Below are 15,725 nucleotides of genomic sequence, written 5' to 3' on the forward strand. Positions count from 1 at the left end.
GATGACACTGGGCAAGTCACTTAACCTCTGTGTGTCTCAGTTGCTTCATCTATAAAAAGAGGATGATTCTAGTGACTATGGTTGTTCTAGTTACTTGTGGCTGTTTTGTGCCAAAAATTAGTGGCATAATGTAATGATTTATGATGTTCATGGATTTTGTGGGTCAAGCATTTGGACAGGGTATAGTAGGGAAATTTGTCTCTGGTCCAGGATGTCTGGACCTTCAGCTGGAAGGCTCAGATGCTGGGGGCTGCAATCACTGGAAAGCTCTTTCACTTACATGCACCTGGCATTAGCAGAGGCTGTTGGCTGGAATCCCACATGTGATCTCTGCATGTGGTCTGGGCTTCCTCACAATATGGTGGCTGGGTTCCTGAGCAAGTGTCCCGTGAGAGCCAGGTGGGTGCTGTCTCCTTCTCCTGACCTGTTCTCAGAAGTCACACATTGCTTCCGCCATGTTCTATAGTCAGAACAGTCAATCACAAGCCCACCCAGCTCCAAGGGGATGGGAAATAGATTCCACCTTTCGAAGGAGATGTGTCAGGCTTCTGGAAGAGCACATGGGGCTAGAAATATTGCTGTGGCCGTGTTTGGAAAATACAACCTGCTGCAGGCATGGTAACAGAGCAGCCTTACAGAGTCAAAGAAGAAGCGTGAAGGTGAAGGGTGAAGCGTGGAGCCCAGTGCTCCCCACATAGTGAGCCATTCTCCCTTCTGCTCTCTATTCTGTCTCTCCGTGCCTCTGGGGAACAAATGTCTGTCTCTGTCTCTGGGGAGACAGGTTGTAGCTCAGCCCCCTCTCTGCCTCTGGGTGAGTGGGTCTGGGACTTGTCACTTACTGAATCTTCGCTGGGTGGGGGGAAGAGATGGAGAAAAGAATGAAGCAAGTTCAGGAGAGGTAACACACAGGTCCCATGAAACCACTACCACCTACCCAGATGGGTGGGAGGATATGGAGGCTACAGCTATTCACTGCCAGGCACAGAGGCGGGGGACATTTGGTCAGCCCACGGGTGTGTGTGTGCGTGTGTGGTAGCAGTTGCTAACATTAGACCAGGGTCTGTGCCTAGCACTTGATGTCAGTGATCTCATTCATTCCTCACAGCCGTCGTCAGGAGGTGGATGCCACCATTCTAATGAAGGAACTGGGAACTAGAGAGGTGCCAGGCAGGGAGAGGTGTACTCTCTGAAGGAGTGGGAGGCCAGTGGTTAAGGGGACAACAGTCAGGCTTCCCATGAGAAGCAGAGTGAGGACAAGCCAGAGGCCTGGTGTTTGGGTGTGCAGGGCCTCAGAGGAACAGACCCCCATTCCCAAGAGGCCCAGTGAAGCAGGACAACCTGATATGGGGTCGGGGAGGGTGACTGGGGCAGCAGTACTGGGAGTGGTCGGGAGAATGAGCCACTGTAGGCAGAATTAGCGATGGCTTGGGTGTTCATCCACCGGGCGCCCAGAATCCACTGTGGCGTGTGCAGGCAGGAAGTGATTGTTGATATTGCACCAGAAGGTCCTGGCTGGTGGTCCTGGTTTTTGCTCTTGAGGAGCCAAACGAGGATCCTGAATTGTTCTTAAGCTGCCCTGGACAGTCTAGACAGAGGGATTTCAGTAAGAGTTGAGGAACTATTTTTTTTTTTTTACCTGAATACTGAATAAATCCATGCCAAACTGCTGGCCAGCATCAAAGGGGGAAGTCACAGTTCACAGTTTGTGAAGACTCTCCTCCAGTTAGTGAAACAGGTTCTGGCTGTAGACTTTGGCTTCAAGGAATGAGACTTGACAGCCAAGTGTGGCCATTCTGGACAGCAACTCTCAGGTTGAGGGTATGTTTACCCTGGGATCTGGAAATCCTGCTTTGGGGTGTATATCCCAGGGAAATGTTCTGCAGGCCCCTAGGACTCATGTTAGAGGATGTTCATTAGGCACTGTTCATGGAGGCAGGGAGCTGGGGCTACCTAGGCGTCCAATACGGGGCACCGACGAGTGGCCTTGGGCACCTGCTATGGAATAGAAGCTGAAGCTGGAAAACAGCAAACTGGACACTCAGTGACATGGATGAGGCTTAAGAACTTGGTGCTGAAATTGCACTACTGGGTATTTACCACAAAGATACAAATGTAGGGATCCAAAGGGGTACGTGCACCCCAATGTTTATAGCAGCAGTGTCCACAATAGCCAAACTGTGGAAAGAGCCAAGATGTCCATCGACAGATGAATGGATAAAGAAGATGTGGTATATATACACAATGGAATATTATGCAGCCATCAAAAGGAATGAGATCTTGCCATTTGCAATGACGTGGATGGAACTGGAGGGTGTTCTGCTGAGTGAAATAAGTCAATCAGAGAAAGACATGTATCATATGACCTCACTGATATGAAGAATTCTTAATCTCAGGAAACAAACAGAGGGTTGTTGGAGTGGTAGGGGGTGGGAGGGATGGGGTGGCTGGGTGATAGACATTGGGGAGGGTATGTGCTATGGTGAGTGCTGTGAATTGTGCAAGACTGATGAATCACAGATCTGTACTTCTGAAACAAATAATGCAATATATGTTAAGGAAAAAAAAAGGAGAAGATAGCAGGAGGGGAAGAATGAAGGGGAGTAAGTCGGAGGGGGAGATGAACCATGAGAGATGATGGACTCTGAAAAACAAACTGAGGGTTCTAGAGGGGAGGGGGGTGGAGGGATGGGTTAGCCTGGTGATGGGTATTAAAGAGGGCACGTTCTGCGTGGAGCACTGGGTGTTATGCACAAACAATGAATCATGGAACACTACATCCAAAACTAATGATGTAATGTATGGTGATTAATATAACAATAAAAAATTATTAAAAAAAAAGAACTTGGTGCTGAGTGAAGAAAGTAAAACCAGAATGAGATGGATGGCCCGAAACCATCCAAAAATTTTGGTTTTATTTTATTTTATTTTTTATTTTTATTTTAAAAATTTATTTTGATTTTTTATTATGTTCAGTTAGCCACTGTATAGTACATCATTAGTTTTTTTTTTAAAAAGATTTTATTTATTTATTTGACAGAGAGAGAGAGACAGCAAGAGAGGGAATACAAGCAGGGGGAGTGGGAGAGGGAGAAGGAGGCCTCCCGCTGAGCAGGGAGCCTGATGTGGGGGCTCAATCCCAGGACCCCGGAATCATGACCTGAGCCGAAGGCAGACGCTTAACGATTGAGCCACCCAGGTGCCTCTGAAACCCTCAATTTGTTTCCTGTGGTCCATAGTGTCTCATGGTTTGTCTCCCTCTCTGATTTCTCCCCCTTCAGATTTCCCTCCCTTCCCCTATGGCCCTCCATGCTATTGCTTATGTTCCACATATGAGTGAAACCATATGATATTTGTCTTTCTCTTCTTGACTTACTTCACTTAGCATAATCCCCGCTAGTTCCATCCATGTCGATGCAAATGGTGGGTATTCATCCTTCCTGATGGCTGAATAATATACCATTGTATGTATGAATCACATCTTTATCCATTCATCTGTTGAAAGACATCTCGGCTAAACATATGCATACAAAGCAAGCAGATGTACCTTATAATCACAGGGATGCAGGGATGTCCACTGAAGGATTGTTTTTGAGGTGTGTGAACAGGTGATGGAATTGAAAGCACCAAATAAAGAAATGACAAGTTTTGTTGGGGGGGGGGTTTCCTGGACCAATGAACTCAACTCACAGGACCTGAGGGAACCTCCAAAGACAAAACAAAACAGAGCAAAATGGAAGACAGAAAACCCGAGATAGCATGTTGGGGCAGGGTTAGGAGAGAATGACATTAACACAGGTGCAGCGGTGGCTGAGGCAGGGGTCAAGTCTGCCAGTGCCAGGGTTGGGAAGGAAGGGTTTATCTGTATCTTGAAGGAAGCTGAGAGGGTGCAGGTGCCCGGACAGGTGGATGGGAGGTTGGGTGGGCATCGAGAGATCACCGTGTGCACCATTTTGCTGGCCCAAGGGAGCACCTGCTGTTTGGGCATTGGAAGTCGTTTGCAATGGCTGGGGCACAGAGTGTGAGCTGTGGAGGACTGGGAGAGGCTGGAAGCCAGCCAGGAGCCGGGTCTGGTATATCACACCAGGGTCTGGACTTGACTATAGCTAAAGGGGAGATGGAGAAAGTTTGAAAGCAGGGAAGCCACTGAATCAGATTTCAAAGCTTCCTCCTTTTCTTTCAAAAGCACCAGCAACGTCTGCATTCTTCACACACTGACATCCAGATTTGACACCCATTCAAGGACATCATGCCTCCGCTTCAAACACTCTATTTCTACAGTAGTTGCTTATTAGTGCTTGCATGGGGTCCTTTCTGGAGTTGGACAGGCCCCCAGAAAAATTCTCTCCTCAATCATTAAGGTTTTGACTCACATTGTTCTTCGTCTCCATTGTTTTATGCAGAGTCCTCTTATTTTTTCAGTTTTCAAAATGCATTTGTCATTTAATTGTTTTATTTCTTAGAACTCTATCATGAGCACCTCTCAAGAGCTGTGTGGATTTTTTTTTTTTAATAAAGGAAATGTTAGTAGAAGCAATTATGGGCGAGCTCGTGCTTGTTATTGCTTCATCCTACCTTTCCTCAGCATTACCTGTATGGGCAGGTGTCTCATCTTTTTTTCTTCTAATTTTGGAGGTAAGCTTTCTGACTTTTTGCCTACATATGGGTCGCTCATTGCTGAGAGTGGGGGAGAGGTTCAGACACCTGTCTCTGGGATGCAGCTCTCTTGTGTGGTGCCATCTCCCCTACCCTGGTCCCTTCACTTCCCACTGCTGATGTTCTGAAAAGCCTGGTCTTCCCCGGGCCCATGTGCTATGCTCTGGTTGAAGAATAAAGACACAGAATGGGGTGGGGGGCAGAGGAGAGCACCATTCTGAGACCCATCTCCCATGCCTACCTCTCCCTTCCCACCCACCAGCCAGCCTCCTGCCTCTCTGTGCTCATCTTAAGAAAAAAAACAAAAAGCTTTATTGAGATATAGTTCACATATCATGCAACTCACCCATTTAAACTGTGCAATTCAGTGGCTTTTGGCGTACTCACAGATATGTGCGGCCATCACCACACCCCATCTTAGAGCATCTTCATCATCTTCAAGAGGAAACCCCATACTTTCTAGCTATCATCTCTTCCTGCATCTCCCCAAGTCTAAAGCAACCACTACACGACTCTGTACCTATAGGTTTCCTTATTCTGGACTTTGTAATGAATGGAATCACATACTATGAGGTCTTCAGTGACTGGCTTCCTTCACTTTGCATAACATTTTCAGATTCACCTTGTAGCAGGTCTCATTCCTTTTAATGGCTGAATAATATTTCGTTGTAAGGTTAGATCTTTTAATTTTTTATTGTTATGTTAATCACCATATATTACATAATTTGTTTTGGTGTAGTGCTCCATGATTCATTGTTTGTTCATAACACCCAGTGCTCCATGCAGAATGTGCCCTCTTTAATACCCATCACCAGGCTAACCCATCCCTCTACCCTCCTCCCCTCTAGAAACCTCAGTTTGTTTTTCAGAGTCCATCATCTCTCCTGGTTCGTCTCCCCCTCTGACTTACTCCCCTTCATTCTTCCTCTACTGCTATCTTCTTCTTTTTTTTTTTTCGTTGTAAGGTTAGATCACATTTTGTTTATCCATTCATCTGTTGATGGACATTTGGGTTGTTTCTACCTTTTGGCTATTCTGAATAATGTTACTAGAAACCTTTGTGTACCAGTTTTTGCATGGACATATGTTTTCATTTCTCTTGGGTGTACACCTACGAATGAAATCGCTGGGTCATATGGTAACTCTATATGGAATCCTTTGAGGAATTTGTAGACTGTTTTCCACAAAGTGGTTGCACCATTTTTCTTTCCCATGAATGGGTATATGGATGTTCTGAAATTTTTTTTAAGATTTATTTATTTATTTATTTATTTAACAGAGGGAGACAAAGTGAGAGGAGGAACACAAGCAGGGGGAGTGGAAGAGGGAGAAGCAGGCTTCCTGCCAAGCAGGGAGCCGGATACGGGGCTCAATCCCAGAACCCCCCTGGGATCATGACCTGAGCTGAAGGCACTTAACGACTGAGCCACCCAGGTGCCCCTGGGTGTTCTGACTTCTTGACATCCTTGCTAAGACTTACTATCTGACTTTTTGATGGTAGCCATCCTAGTGGGTGTAAAGTAGTGTATCACCATGGTTTTGATTTGCATTCCTTGATGGCTGCATTTCCCTAATGTTGTCTGTGCTCATCTTGGCACTGCCCCAGCTTCTATCTCCTTTCTAGTGTAGTGGAGCAGACAGTGATAAGATGAGCCTTGTCTCCTAGGAGCTAAGCCTCTTCCCCCAAATGTATGTGTTCCAGGGGCTTCTGACAGTTGCTGATGGGGGTGTGCAGGCCAGAGCCCTATGGGCCTCCTGCTGCCCCAAGCAAAATGGCTCTGGGCATTGAGTTGACACCAGAGAGTGGTTCCCATGTCGTATAAGCCATGCTGTGGATTGTGCAGCCTGTGGCCTCTGGCATTGGTAAGATTTTGGGGCGATGGAGGTGGGAAAGAGGCTGTGCTTCCTTTGGGAAGGTGATCTCTTGACTTCTTACCTGCTAAGCTCTTTGTCAGTTTCCTACTTCCTCTACTGGCTTTCCCCCCAAATCCTTAGGGCTAACAAACTTGCCTGGGATATGTGGACTTGATTTGATGATGTCTGGTTTCAGGACGTCTCTCTGCCTCTGTCTTCTTATCTATAAAATGGGGATAATGGTACCTGCCTTACAGCTTTGTTGTGAACTTAAATAATTTGGGCAAAGCTGATACCTGTGTCTTCGAGAAGAATATGTTTCTGATGTGTAAGTTGAATTGGAGGGAATGTATAGCTGGTTGACAGACCAGATGAGAAGCTAGTCCTGGTCCAGGACTATTCTAAAGATAGTTAACATTTACTGAGCTGTTACTCTGTTCCAGGCCCTGTGCCAAGTGCTTTACGTTTGTTCACCCCTTTATTTCCTATGAGGTAAGAATGGTTACTATTACTCTATTTTACAGATGAAGAAGCTGGGGATGAGAGTGATTTAGCAACATGCCCAAGGGCACATGGTTAGTACATGATGGAGATGGGATTTGAATCTGCATGACTCCAGAATCTATGCCCTTCACCACACCCTCATATTGAATTAGATTAATAGCATACAAGCGGGTAGAGCTTCCCCACAGGAGGTCAGAAAGTTGGGTCCAGAGCCCAGAAGAGAGACTAGGTTAGAGGAAGAGATATGAGGTCAACCACATGGAGGTAGTGGTTGAGAGAGTTATGGGGAGTCCTCACCCCAGATATTTAAGTGGGGTGTTTTATGACCCAAAAGTATGCAGCCAGAGAGAAGGGACAGCTCGTTAGGTCAAGCAAGCAGCCTCAGACAGGAAGAAAAATGAGAGATGGGGACAAAGGCTGTCCTCTGTTGGAGGTTTTATATTTTGGGACTGACTTTCATGAAGCCTTGGGGTATGATCCAAATATTATATTGCCATTAAATGAAGAAAAGATCAGCAGATTTCTCTTGTTGTTCTTAGGCCATTCTCTGAAGTATCTCTTGCCACTCTTCCCCTTTTCCTAAGTAGAGCTTCACATTAGGAAGTGGCTAGGAGATGAAAAAGGAAGTAGGTGAGAGGCAGAAACACAAAGGAAACTTGATCAAGTAGCAAGTGGACACCGCAGGCTTTGTCACAAGCATCTGGATTTGCTGGGGCACCAGACAGAGAGACAAGACCATGTGGCTGTCCCCAGTTCTGCTCCTTCTCTGCCTCTCAGGTGAGTGGGGCTGGGGCTTTGGGCACTTGGTATTGGAATAGTGGGTAGAAGGTCTGTCCTGGGTTCAAGCCAGAGGAGAAGTCTCAGCAGAAACAGGAAGGACACGTCCATTCATCCATCTGTATATCCTTCTATCCCCTCAGACATTCATCTACAAATCCTACATACACTTACTGAGCACCAGCTGTGTGCCAGGACCAGCTGTGTGCCAGGAGAGCAACTTCTGCACACAGAGACTCATGGTTGAATGAGGGAGCCAAGTCACTGTGACACAGCGTAGAACTTTCTGTAGAAGAGATTTGTTCATGTGGTATGGAGGTGCATGACAGAGGTCCCAAACACTTCTCTTGACGCAATGCAAGTCCTCACCGAGGCTTCACTGGACTTTGGTCTTGATGGATGAATGAGTTGGCTGAGTGGAAAGTGTGAATAGCTTATGCAAAAGTGTGGATCTCTTTAAAGATCATGGAAAGTTCAGGAATTAGCAATAGTTCCGTTTTGTCAGAGCTTAGTTTAAAGGGGTTGGAAAGGTTTCTTAGAAGGAATTAAAGAAGGGTCTAAAAAAGCATCCTCAGTATCCACCTTAAACCCCCGCTAGAACAAGGTGTGGTGTAGTCAGGTAAATAAAATTGTCCATTGAAGGTTGGAGTTTAGGAAGAGAAAGTCTTTTTTTTTAAATTTTTTATTGTTATGTTAATCACCATACATTACACCATTAGTTTTTGATGTAGTGTTCCATGATTCATTGTTTGTGCATAACACCCAGTGCTCCACACAGAATGTGCCCTTTTTAATACCCATCACCAGGCTAAACCATCCCCCCGCCCCCCTCCCCTCTAGAATCCTCAGTTTGTTTTTCAGGGTCTATCGTCTCTCGTGGTTCATCTCCCCCTCCGACTTACTAGGAAGAGAAAGTCTTAAAAAAATAAAAGACATTCAACATGCATGAGAGCCCATTCTCTGTGGGAAGTAAGTTCAGGGTAAAAATTAGAGGGTATTCTTCATGTTTGTAGAATAATTTTTATGTTGGGTGAGACATAGAACCTGCCCAACATAATGATGGACTGTTCCAGAATAGTGGGTGGAAAGGCAGAGATTTAAAGAAAGAAGACCAGTTGGGTGACACTGGCCAAAACGTAATTTTTTTCTCAGTAACACAAGAGAGTGGATGGGATGATCTTCAAGTTCCCCCAGGGCCCTCATAACTGAGATCTTAGACTCAGAAGACATTTAAAAGAGATGTATCTCATTACACATGGGAGGTGCTCAAAATGTCTTAAATGAGGATGACGATGATAATGGATATTTTCTTTTTTTTGATAATGGACTTTTTCCTGAATCACCATAATTTAGGAAATGGGCACCCAAAGCAGTAGTGGCTAAAGCTGGCTTGCACCCGCTCACAAGAGCTGATTATGGTCTTATTTTCCCAACCCTACATCCAGTGACAGCATGTTGTTAGCCTGAAATTAGTTATAGTGAGAGTATTTACACCACAGAAACCAGGAAACACTACGAACCATGACTTCTCCTTGCACCTCGCCTTGCTCCCTGCCCAGAGCTGGTTTACCAGCATATCACTGCTACCTCAACATCTGCTTGCTTAACTCTGATAAAATTGCCTAAATGCCCTAGCTTGGGTGCAATTAAACTGGAGATGGAAACTTCTTCCTACCCCTTCACGTGCACTGACTGATCTCTCCAACCCCACAGGTTCAGCTTTCCATCCATTTACAGCTAGAGTTCCTCCTGGGTCCAGATGAAAGCTTTGGAGTCACTTGTAAAGACTGAAATTTTGGTTCTTCTTCTTCTTTTTTTTTTTTTCCATCCCAGCTTCTGGCTTAGCTCCTTCCTCTCTGTTCCAGCATTCTCCCACCCACCATACCCATTGGAATTACAAACACCATTTGGAAAAATGTCACCACTTTACATATATGGAGAGTTGTATGGCTAGCCTGAGAAGGGAAGGGGGAAAGGTGGTAAAGAAAGATGGCAAGACCCTGGGGATGGTGATGGGGTTGCGGGTGGTCATTTTGTGCCCCAAACCTGTGTCAAGGAGCCTGTGAGGGTCTCCTTGGGACCCAGCCCTTCCTAACAGTGTATTGTTCCTCCCTCGAGAGTAGTCTGGATGAGGGCCAGGGGTTTACTTTTCCTCTCTTGAGAACACCCAGAGAGTGGAGTAAACAAGAAGTTGTGCTCCTACAGAAAAAGTTTGAGTTGCAGAAAACCTGCATGCAGAGCCTCACTCCAAAGTGAAGTGTTTTTATACGTCACTGAATCTCATGCCTGCAAAGGCTAAAGACAGGGCAGGACAGCTAGCTCACTCTGCTCCTCCAGCTTTGTTCTGATTCTCCCTGTCCCCAAAGGGCAGGATCTTTGTGTGGTTACTCAGTGTTTCTGGGCTCACAGGGCACAGGTCTCTACCTCTCTTGTTGGCCATAGTCTCCAGACCATCTGGCTTAGGTTCTAAGCTCAGATGTCCCTCCAGGCCCCCATCCCTGAGCCCGGAACCGTCCACACCTCCCTGGCAATTTTCCCCTTGGTCTTCAGGCAGACAGCTGCTGTAGGGGCTATTGGGATGGAGTCCTGGGATGTGGCTTGTATTTTCCAGGCTCTTTGTCCCTGATGGGCCCCAGCTCTGTGACGGGCACCTTGGGTGGCTCTCTGAGTGTGCCGTGTCAGTACAAGGAGGGATACCAGAGGCATAACAAATACTGGTGCCGAGGAGAGTACAGCATAACATGTGAGAAGATTGTGGAGACCAAGGGAGAAGAGAAAGAAGAGAGGAGTGGGTGTGTGTCTATCAGAGACCATGCTGATAACTTCACCTTTATAGTGACCATGGAGAACCTTACTACAGACTATGCTGGATCCTACTGGTGTAGAATTCAGAGAATATGGTTACCTGACCCTTTAGTCCAGGTTAACGTGTCTGTTTCTGCAGGTAAGAAATTCTCTCACTCCAGCAGCGAAGCTGATGGGTCTTGTCTCTGGGTCTTGTCTAGTCCTCTGTCCCAGTGGTGTTGGGAAGAGCCTATGATGAGGGCAGGGTGAGAGGCAGCTGACTTCTCAGCCTTGGCATGGATGGGGGTGTGTAGCTGAAGGTACCCTCACTCTCACAGGGCCTGGGCCTCACTCCATTGCCCGGGAGGCCCCTCCATGCTGGACCAAAACTATTTCCACCATGCCCTTTGGAAACCTGTACCAAAGAAAATAAACTCTTCATACATACATCTTCAGCTTCCTCACAGAATATTCTCTCCACTATACTGTCCTGAAATTGGCTTCATTCCTCTCATTTCAAAAAATAGTCTTCTTGAGTGGAAGCTGCTCTTTCTTCTACCCCCATGTGCTATAGGATCATGAAGCTATGTCCAAATTCTCCCAGCTCCCATCACAACTTCCAACCTATTATTGTCCCATCTGCTTCCTTTAACATTTGTGTCACATGGCCACATGCATCCCCTTCTTCTCCTTGGCAAGGCCTTCCATTGGCTTCTAGGTTACTCCCTGACACCCCTAATCCCTGTCATCGTCTCGGGAGTTTTTAATGAGTAACTGTCTCAGCTTCCAGGACCTTCTCAACTGCAGTGGCCTGCACTTCCACTCTCCAGAATCCCACTCCATGGCAACATTGCACATCTTGCTGTCACCCCAAAGTGGTCCATGTCCAGAACCCTACCCTCAGGCATTGTCCTTTCAGACAATTTTCTGTGCATCAGCCTTCCCACACCCTCACCCCTGCTGGCCCTGTTCTCAATCTCACATATGCCTCCAGTCCTTGGATCCCTCTCTCCATTCTCTCCCCATTTATTGCCTACCCCTCCCTTGCCCTGATCTCACTTCCTTCCTAAGCCAGGCCCAACTCTCATGGAAGACTATGTTTTCTTCACTTACCATGCACCATTTCCCTACCCAGCTCTCAAAACCCTCATCCCTGGATCCATCTTAAAATTAGAGTGAGCAATCATTGGGGTTTGTGTAGGACTGAGAAGTTTCTTGGGATGTGGGGCTTTCCATGCTAAAACTGGATAACATCCCAGGCAAGCTAGGGCGAATTGGTCTCCTACCTAAAATCTCTCTGCTGCAGTAGTGCTGGAGAAGTCACAGACGGCGCCTATGGGTGTCAGTACAAGTTCATGGTTTCTAATATGACTCTACCATTCTTCTATCTTACCAAGGGCACATGGGATATCAGACGTGAAATCTCTCAATTTCTTTTCTTCTCCCCCTACAAACTTCTGCAATGCCTAACTCATTCTTCCCCCTTTCCCTTCTAGGTTGAGGGTGGTTTCCCTCCACTTGTTCAAGAACAATCATCTTGAGGCTGGCTCCTCACCCTGGAGCTCCTTGCCTTCCCATCCCCTTGAACCAAATTCCCTTCTTGCTCATCTGTATCTTCCTCCATCAATTATCCACACTCTCTCTTCACCCCAGTCTAGAAAAATGCTGGGTTCTCTCATGTCCTCCCTGTGGCCTCCTCTAGGTGTCACCATTCCTCATTTCTCACCTTCTTGCCTGGATGGTAGCTGAGGTCTGCGTCCTCTGTGCTCTTGCTGTATCTGATGGGAGTTCTGCCCCTGTGTCCACTCTCTACTGACGTGAATCCATCTACTTAGACGCCTCTGCCCTGTGTGAGGGCAGGGATGGTGCCACATCCATCAATGAATCCCCAGTGGCAAAGACATCAAGGACCATGGTCAGATTAAACAGCCTGTCCTGGGAGCACTGGGAGGGCTAAGCCTCTGGGAGGCTTGCTTTTTTTGGGGGCAGTCATGAGGTTGGGGCAGAGACACAGGTTACACCAATAGCCTGGACACCCGAGGTTTAGCTCCTGCGCAGCAGGGAGTTAAAGTGGCCTTAGTTTCCATCTGAAGGGTGCTGTGAGCCCCCTCCCACAGTCTCTTTCAGGCTTCTGGGCTACAGGTGAAGTCATCTTTTCCAGACTTGCCCCTGTTCCTCTTCCCTCTGGGGCTCCTCCTCGGCTGGAGAAGCCTGTGAGAGACCCCTGCTCTCACCCTAGGCAGAGTCAGACTTGGGATGGAAAGAAAGATCTGGCACTTATTAGAGGTGGCTCGTATGGCCAGTTATGGAAGCGTCTCATTTGGTCCCTGAGAGGCTCACTCCATCCTGGAAGTGAACTGGGACTAGCTTCAGAGCATCTCTCAAGTCCCTTCTGCAAGTGGGCAATCGTGTGTAACGTTGGGTCCAACTGGGCACTTAGTGCATGGCTGGGGAGAGAGCAAGCGCCTGATATGTGATTTGTCTCCAGCACCAAATAAAACAACAGAGAGGACCACATGTCAAGCTGTACCTGCTGCCTTTCTGGGGCTGAACGGCAAGCAGAACCCCAGCACCGAGGAGGTGTTGACCTACTGCTCAGGGTAAGGGCCCACAGCCTAGAGCCCACAGAAGAGGGGGTTTGGCAGCCTTATGGGACCTTGTGGTGGGGGCTGGCAACACACCATGACCTTTTTACCTCACTGTTGGGTTTTCTTCTTGTTCTGGTCCTGATTTTTACATTCTCCATGGCTGCATGGGGATTCCACGTGGAAAGTATCACTTGTTTTGGGAATGCTTTCCCACATGGGGCAGCTGCAGGGGAACAGGAGGCTGGTTCAGGTGAACATGCAGCTCCTCCCATGCCCATCCCTCCCCCTCCCCTTCCCCACCTGGTTCTGGACTCTGGCTTCTGATTCTGTGGCCCTAACTTGGGCTTACCTACAAAGGTCTTTGCTGTACCAGAGATCCCGGAGCTCGTTGTGGGGTACAGAGAAAGATGGGCTGTCTCCAGGCTGTTTTCCTCCTCCCAAGATCCCCAGAAAGGGCTGCCATGTTGTCGTCTGGCCCTGCAGGGCCGAGGATAAGGGTCAGGGCTTTAAAGTGAGAGTGAGGGTGGCTTTCAAGAAGTCAGTTGATAAGGAGAAATGTGAGAGGAAAAAGACAGAGAGGAAGCTTCTGGAAAGCAGGCACTGCTGGGCCCCTCTTCTCTTTGCCCCATCACCTCTCCTTAACAGGATTCCCGGGGGCAGTTCATGGTCAAGGGAGGGGAGGTGATGGGGTCCCAGAGAGGGGCTGCCCGGGCAAGTGTCCTTTCCAGGTTTGATCCTGAGATATGAGGGCTCTAGAGTCAGGGCACAGGGACTGGTTGGGAGACAAGGGTCCCGGGCTTCCCCCTGAGGAGCCAGTCATTTCCTGTCTCTATGTTCCCCCACAGGTCCTTGCTCAGCAGTGTCCACTTCTGGCTCCTGATCTTCCTGAAGCTTCCCCTGTTCTTGACATTGGTGGGTGCTCTCCTCTGGGTGAAGAGGCCTCAGACGAGCTGTGGAGGAAATAAGCCTAATGAGGATAATCCACAATGTAGTACACTGTCCCCAGGAATGCCCTGTCCAAGAATGTAGCCCTTCAGACTGGACAAGAGAGACCTTCAGACTCTGGACTCCAGGGCAGGGGGGCAGCAGTGCCTGGATTCTGGAGGGACCCAGGTCTTTTTGAGGGTATTGTTCCAGTGCCTGGAGGGAGAATCTTGGGTCTTAGAGGACACTTGCTCTGAGTCCTCAGGTGCAGGAAGGATGAGTCTCCTGGGTTCATGCTCTGGGTCCTCCTTTCTCTGCCACAGATCCTTTAGCTCCTTGCCCTCATGCCTACCTCCCAAGCGCAAGAATTCTCTGGAAGTTGCTGGGAAGCCTGGCCCTTTATGCTTCTCCTTTCCACAAAAGCTTCTCAGTTCAGTGTTCCCCAGGGCAATAACCACCTCTTTCCAGCAGCCAGGAGGCTCCGTGAGGACTTGCCCCTCACAACCTCCATCCTTGGGCTCAGAGGGCTTCAACCTCACTTGTGTCCCTGAGACCAGGGAGTGTATGGCTGGGCTCAGCATCTCTCTGCCTGGGCCAGCTATGACTGAGAAACCTCAGGTTAAAGCTCTGGCGCTGATTGGAGCAGTAGTGGGATGATGTAGTAGGTGCACCGAACATCACTCCTGGAATTCCCCAACTGGGAGGGCCTCCTGTGCACAGAGCTGATGGATGGTCCACTTCAGTAGAAGTCTGGCTGAAGACACATGTCAACAGCTGGCCCTTTCCACAGGACAAGCAGACATAGTTTTCCAAAGAAGGGCACAGGACCCAGAGGTGAAGAAATACTTCCCCATTGGGATGGCATGATGCCACAGGCACCACGGGACATACCAGCCCCAGAAAGGACTCAGTTGGTTTCAAATGCTTGTCAATGGCTCCCTTCCGGAAGTGCGCAGGGCCGTACAGAGTCTGTCACAAGCACGCGTCCCCGGCTCCACTCAGCTCCTTGTGTCTAGACCAGCCCTCTCATCTCTGCCACGCGAAGCCTTCCCTGAGCTCATGATGCCAGTTTCTAGAAAACGCTCAGCTCCTGAACGCTGTGTTTGCTGGCCGGGCGGCCACGCTCAGAACCCAAGTCCCAGCATGGCTTCTGCTAGGGCAGGGCCCCTCGTGGTCCCTTGAGGAGAACTGGCACTGGCCCAGGACTCTGCAGAAGGAGAAATTTAACCAAAGAGGCACATATGGACCGTATGATAAAACACACATAGGGCGATGTAGGAAACAAAATGCTGGGCAAGAGAGAAGCTTATGATGTACTTTATTCTTTCTCAAACTTAATTTTAAGTATTCTAGTTTCTTTACCTTTCCATGTAAATTTTAAACTTTTTATTTATTTATTTATTCATGAGAGACAGAGAGAGAGAGAGAGAGAGAAAGGCAGCGGGAGAAGCAGGCTCCCAAGGAGCAGGGAGCCCGATGCGGGACTCGATCCCAGGACCCTGGGATCATGACCTGAGCCGAAGGCAGACGCTTAACCATCTGAGCCACCCAGGCACCCTCCATGTAAATTTTAGAGTGAGTTTGTCTTTATCTACCAAAACAGCCTTGCTGGGATTTTGATAGGAATCATTTTAAACTTAT

At 48.0% G+C, this 15,725-nt stretch overlaps 1 protein-coding gene across 2 annotated transcripts; it reads left to right on the forward strand.

Moving 5' to 3' along the window:
• The first annotated feature begins 7,649 nt into the window (after positions 1-7,649).
• Positions 7,650-15,445, forward strand: CD300E (CD300e molecule). 2 transcript variants are annotated; one of them, XM_025859906.2, is made up of 4 exons: positions 7,650-7,788; positions 10,400-10,732; positions 13,061-13,172; positions 14,006-15,445. In XM_025859906.2, exons 1-4 carry the CDS (start codon positions 7,749-7,751, stop codon positions 14,187-14,189), a joined length of 669 nt encoding a protein of 222 aa, XP_025715691.1. In that variant the 5' UTR covers positions 7,650-7,748; the 3' UTR covers positions 14,190-15,445. The 2 variants fall into 2 exon arrangements, with proteins under 2 accessions (XP_025715691.1, XP_073742103.1); XM_073886002.1 differs by having other exon boundaries at positions 7,668-7,788; positions 10,625-10,732.
• Positions 15,446-15,725: the final 280 nt, after the last annotated feature.

This window comes from Callorhinus ursinus, unplaced genomic scaffold (genome assembly GCF_003265705.2).
Source record: "Callorhinus ursinus isolate GAN/ISIS: 27379988/994484 unplaced genomic scaffold, GSC_fseal_2.0 scaffold68, whole genome shotgun sequence".
NCBI classification, from domain to species: Eukaryota; Metazoa; Chordata; class Mammalia; order Carnivora; family Otariidae; genus Callorhinus; species Callorhinus ursinus.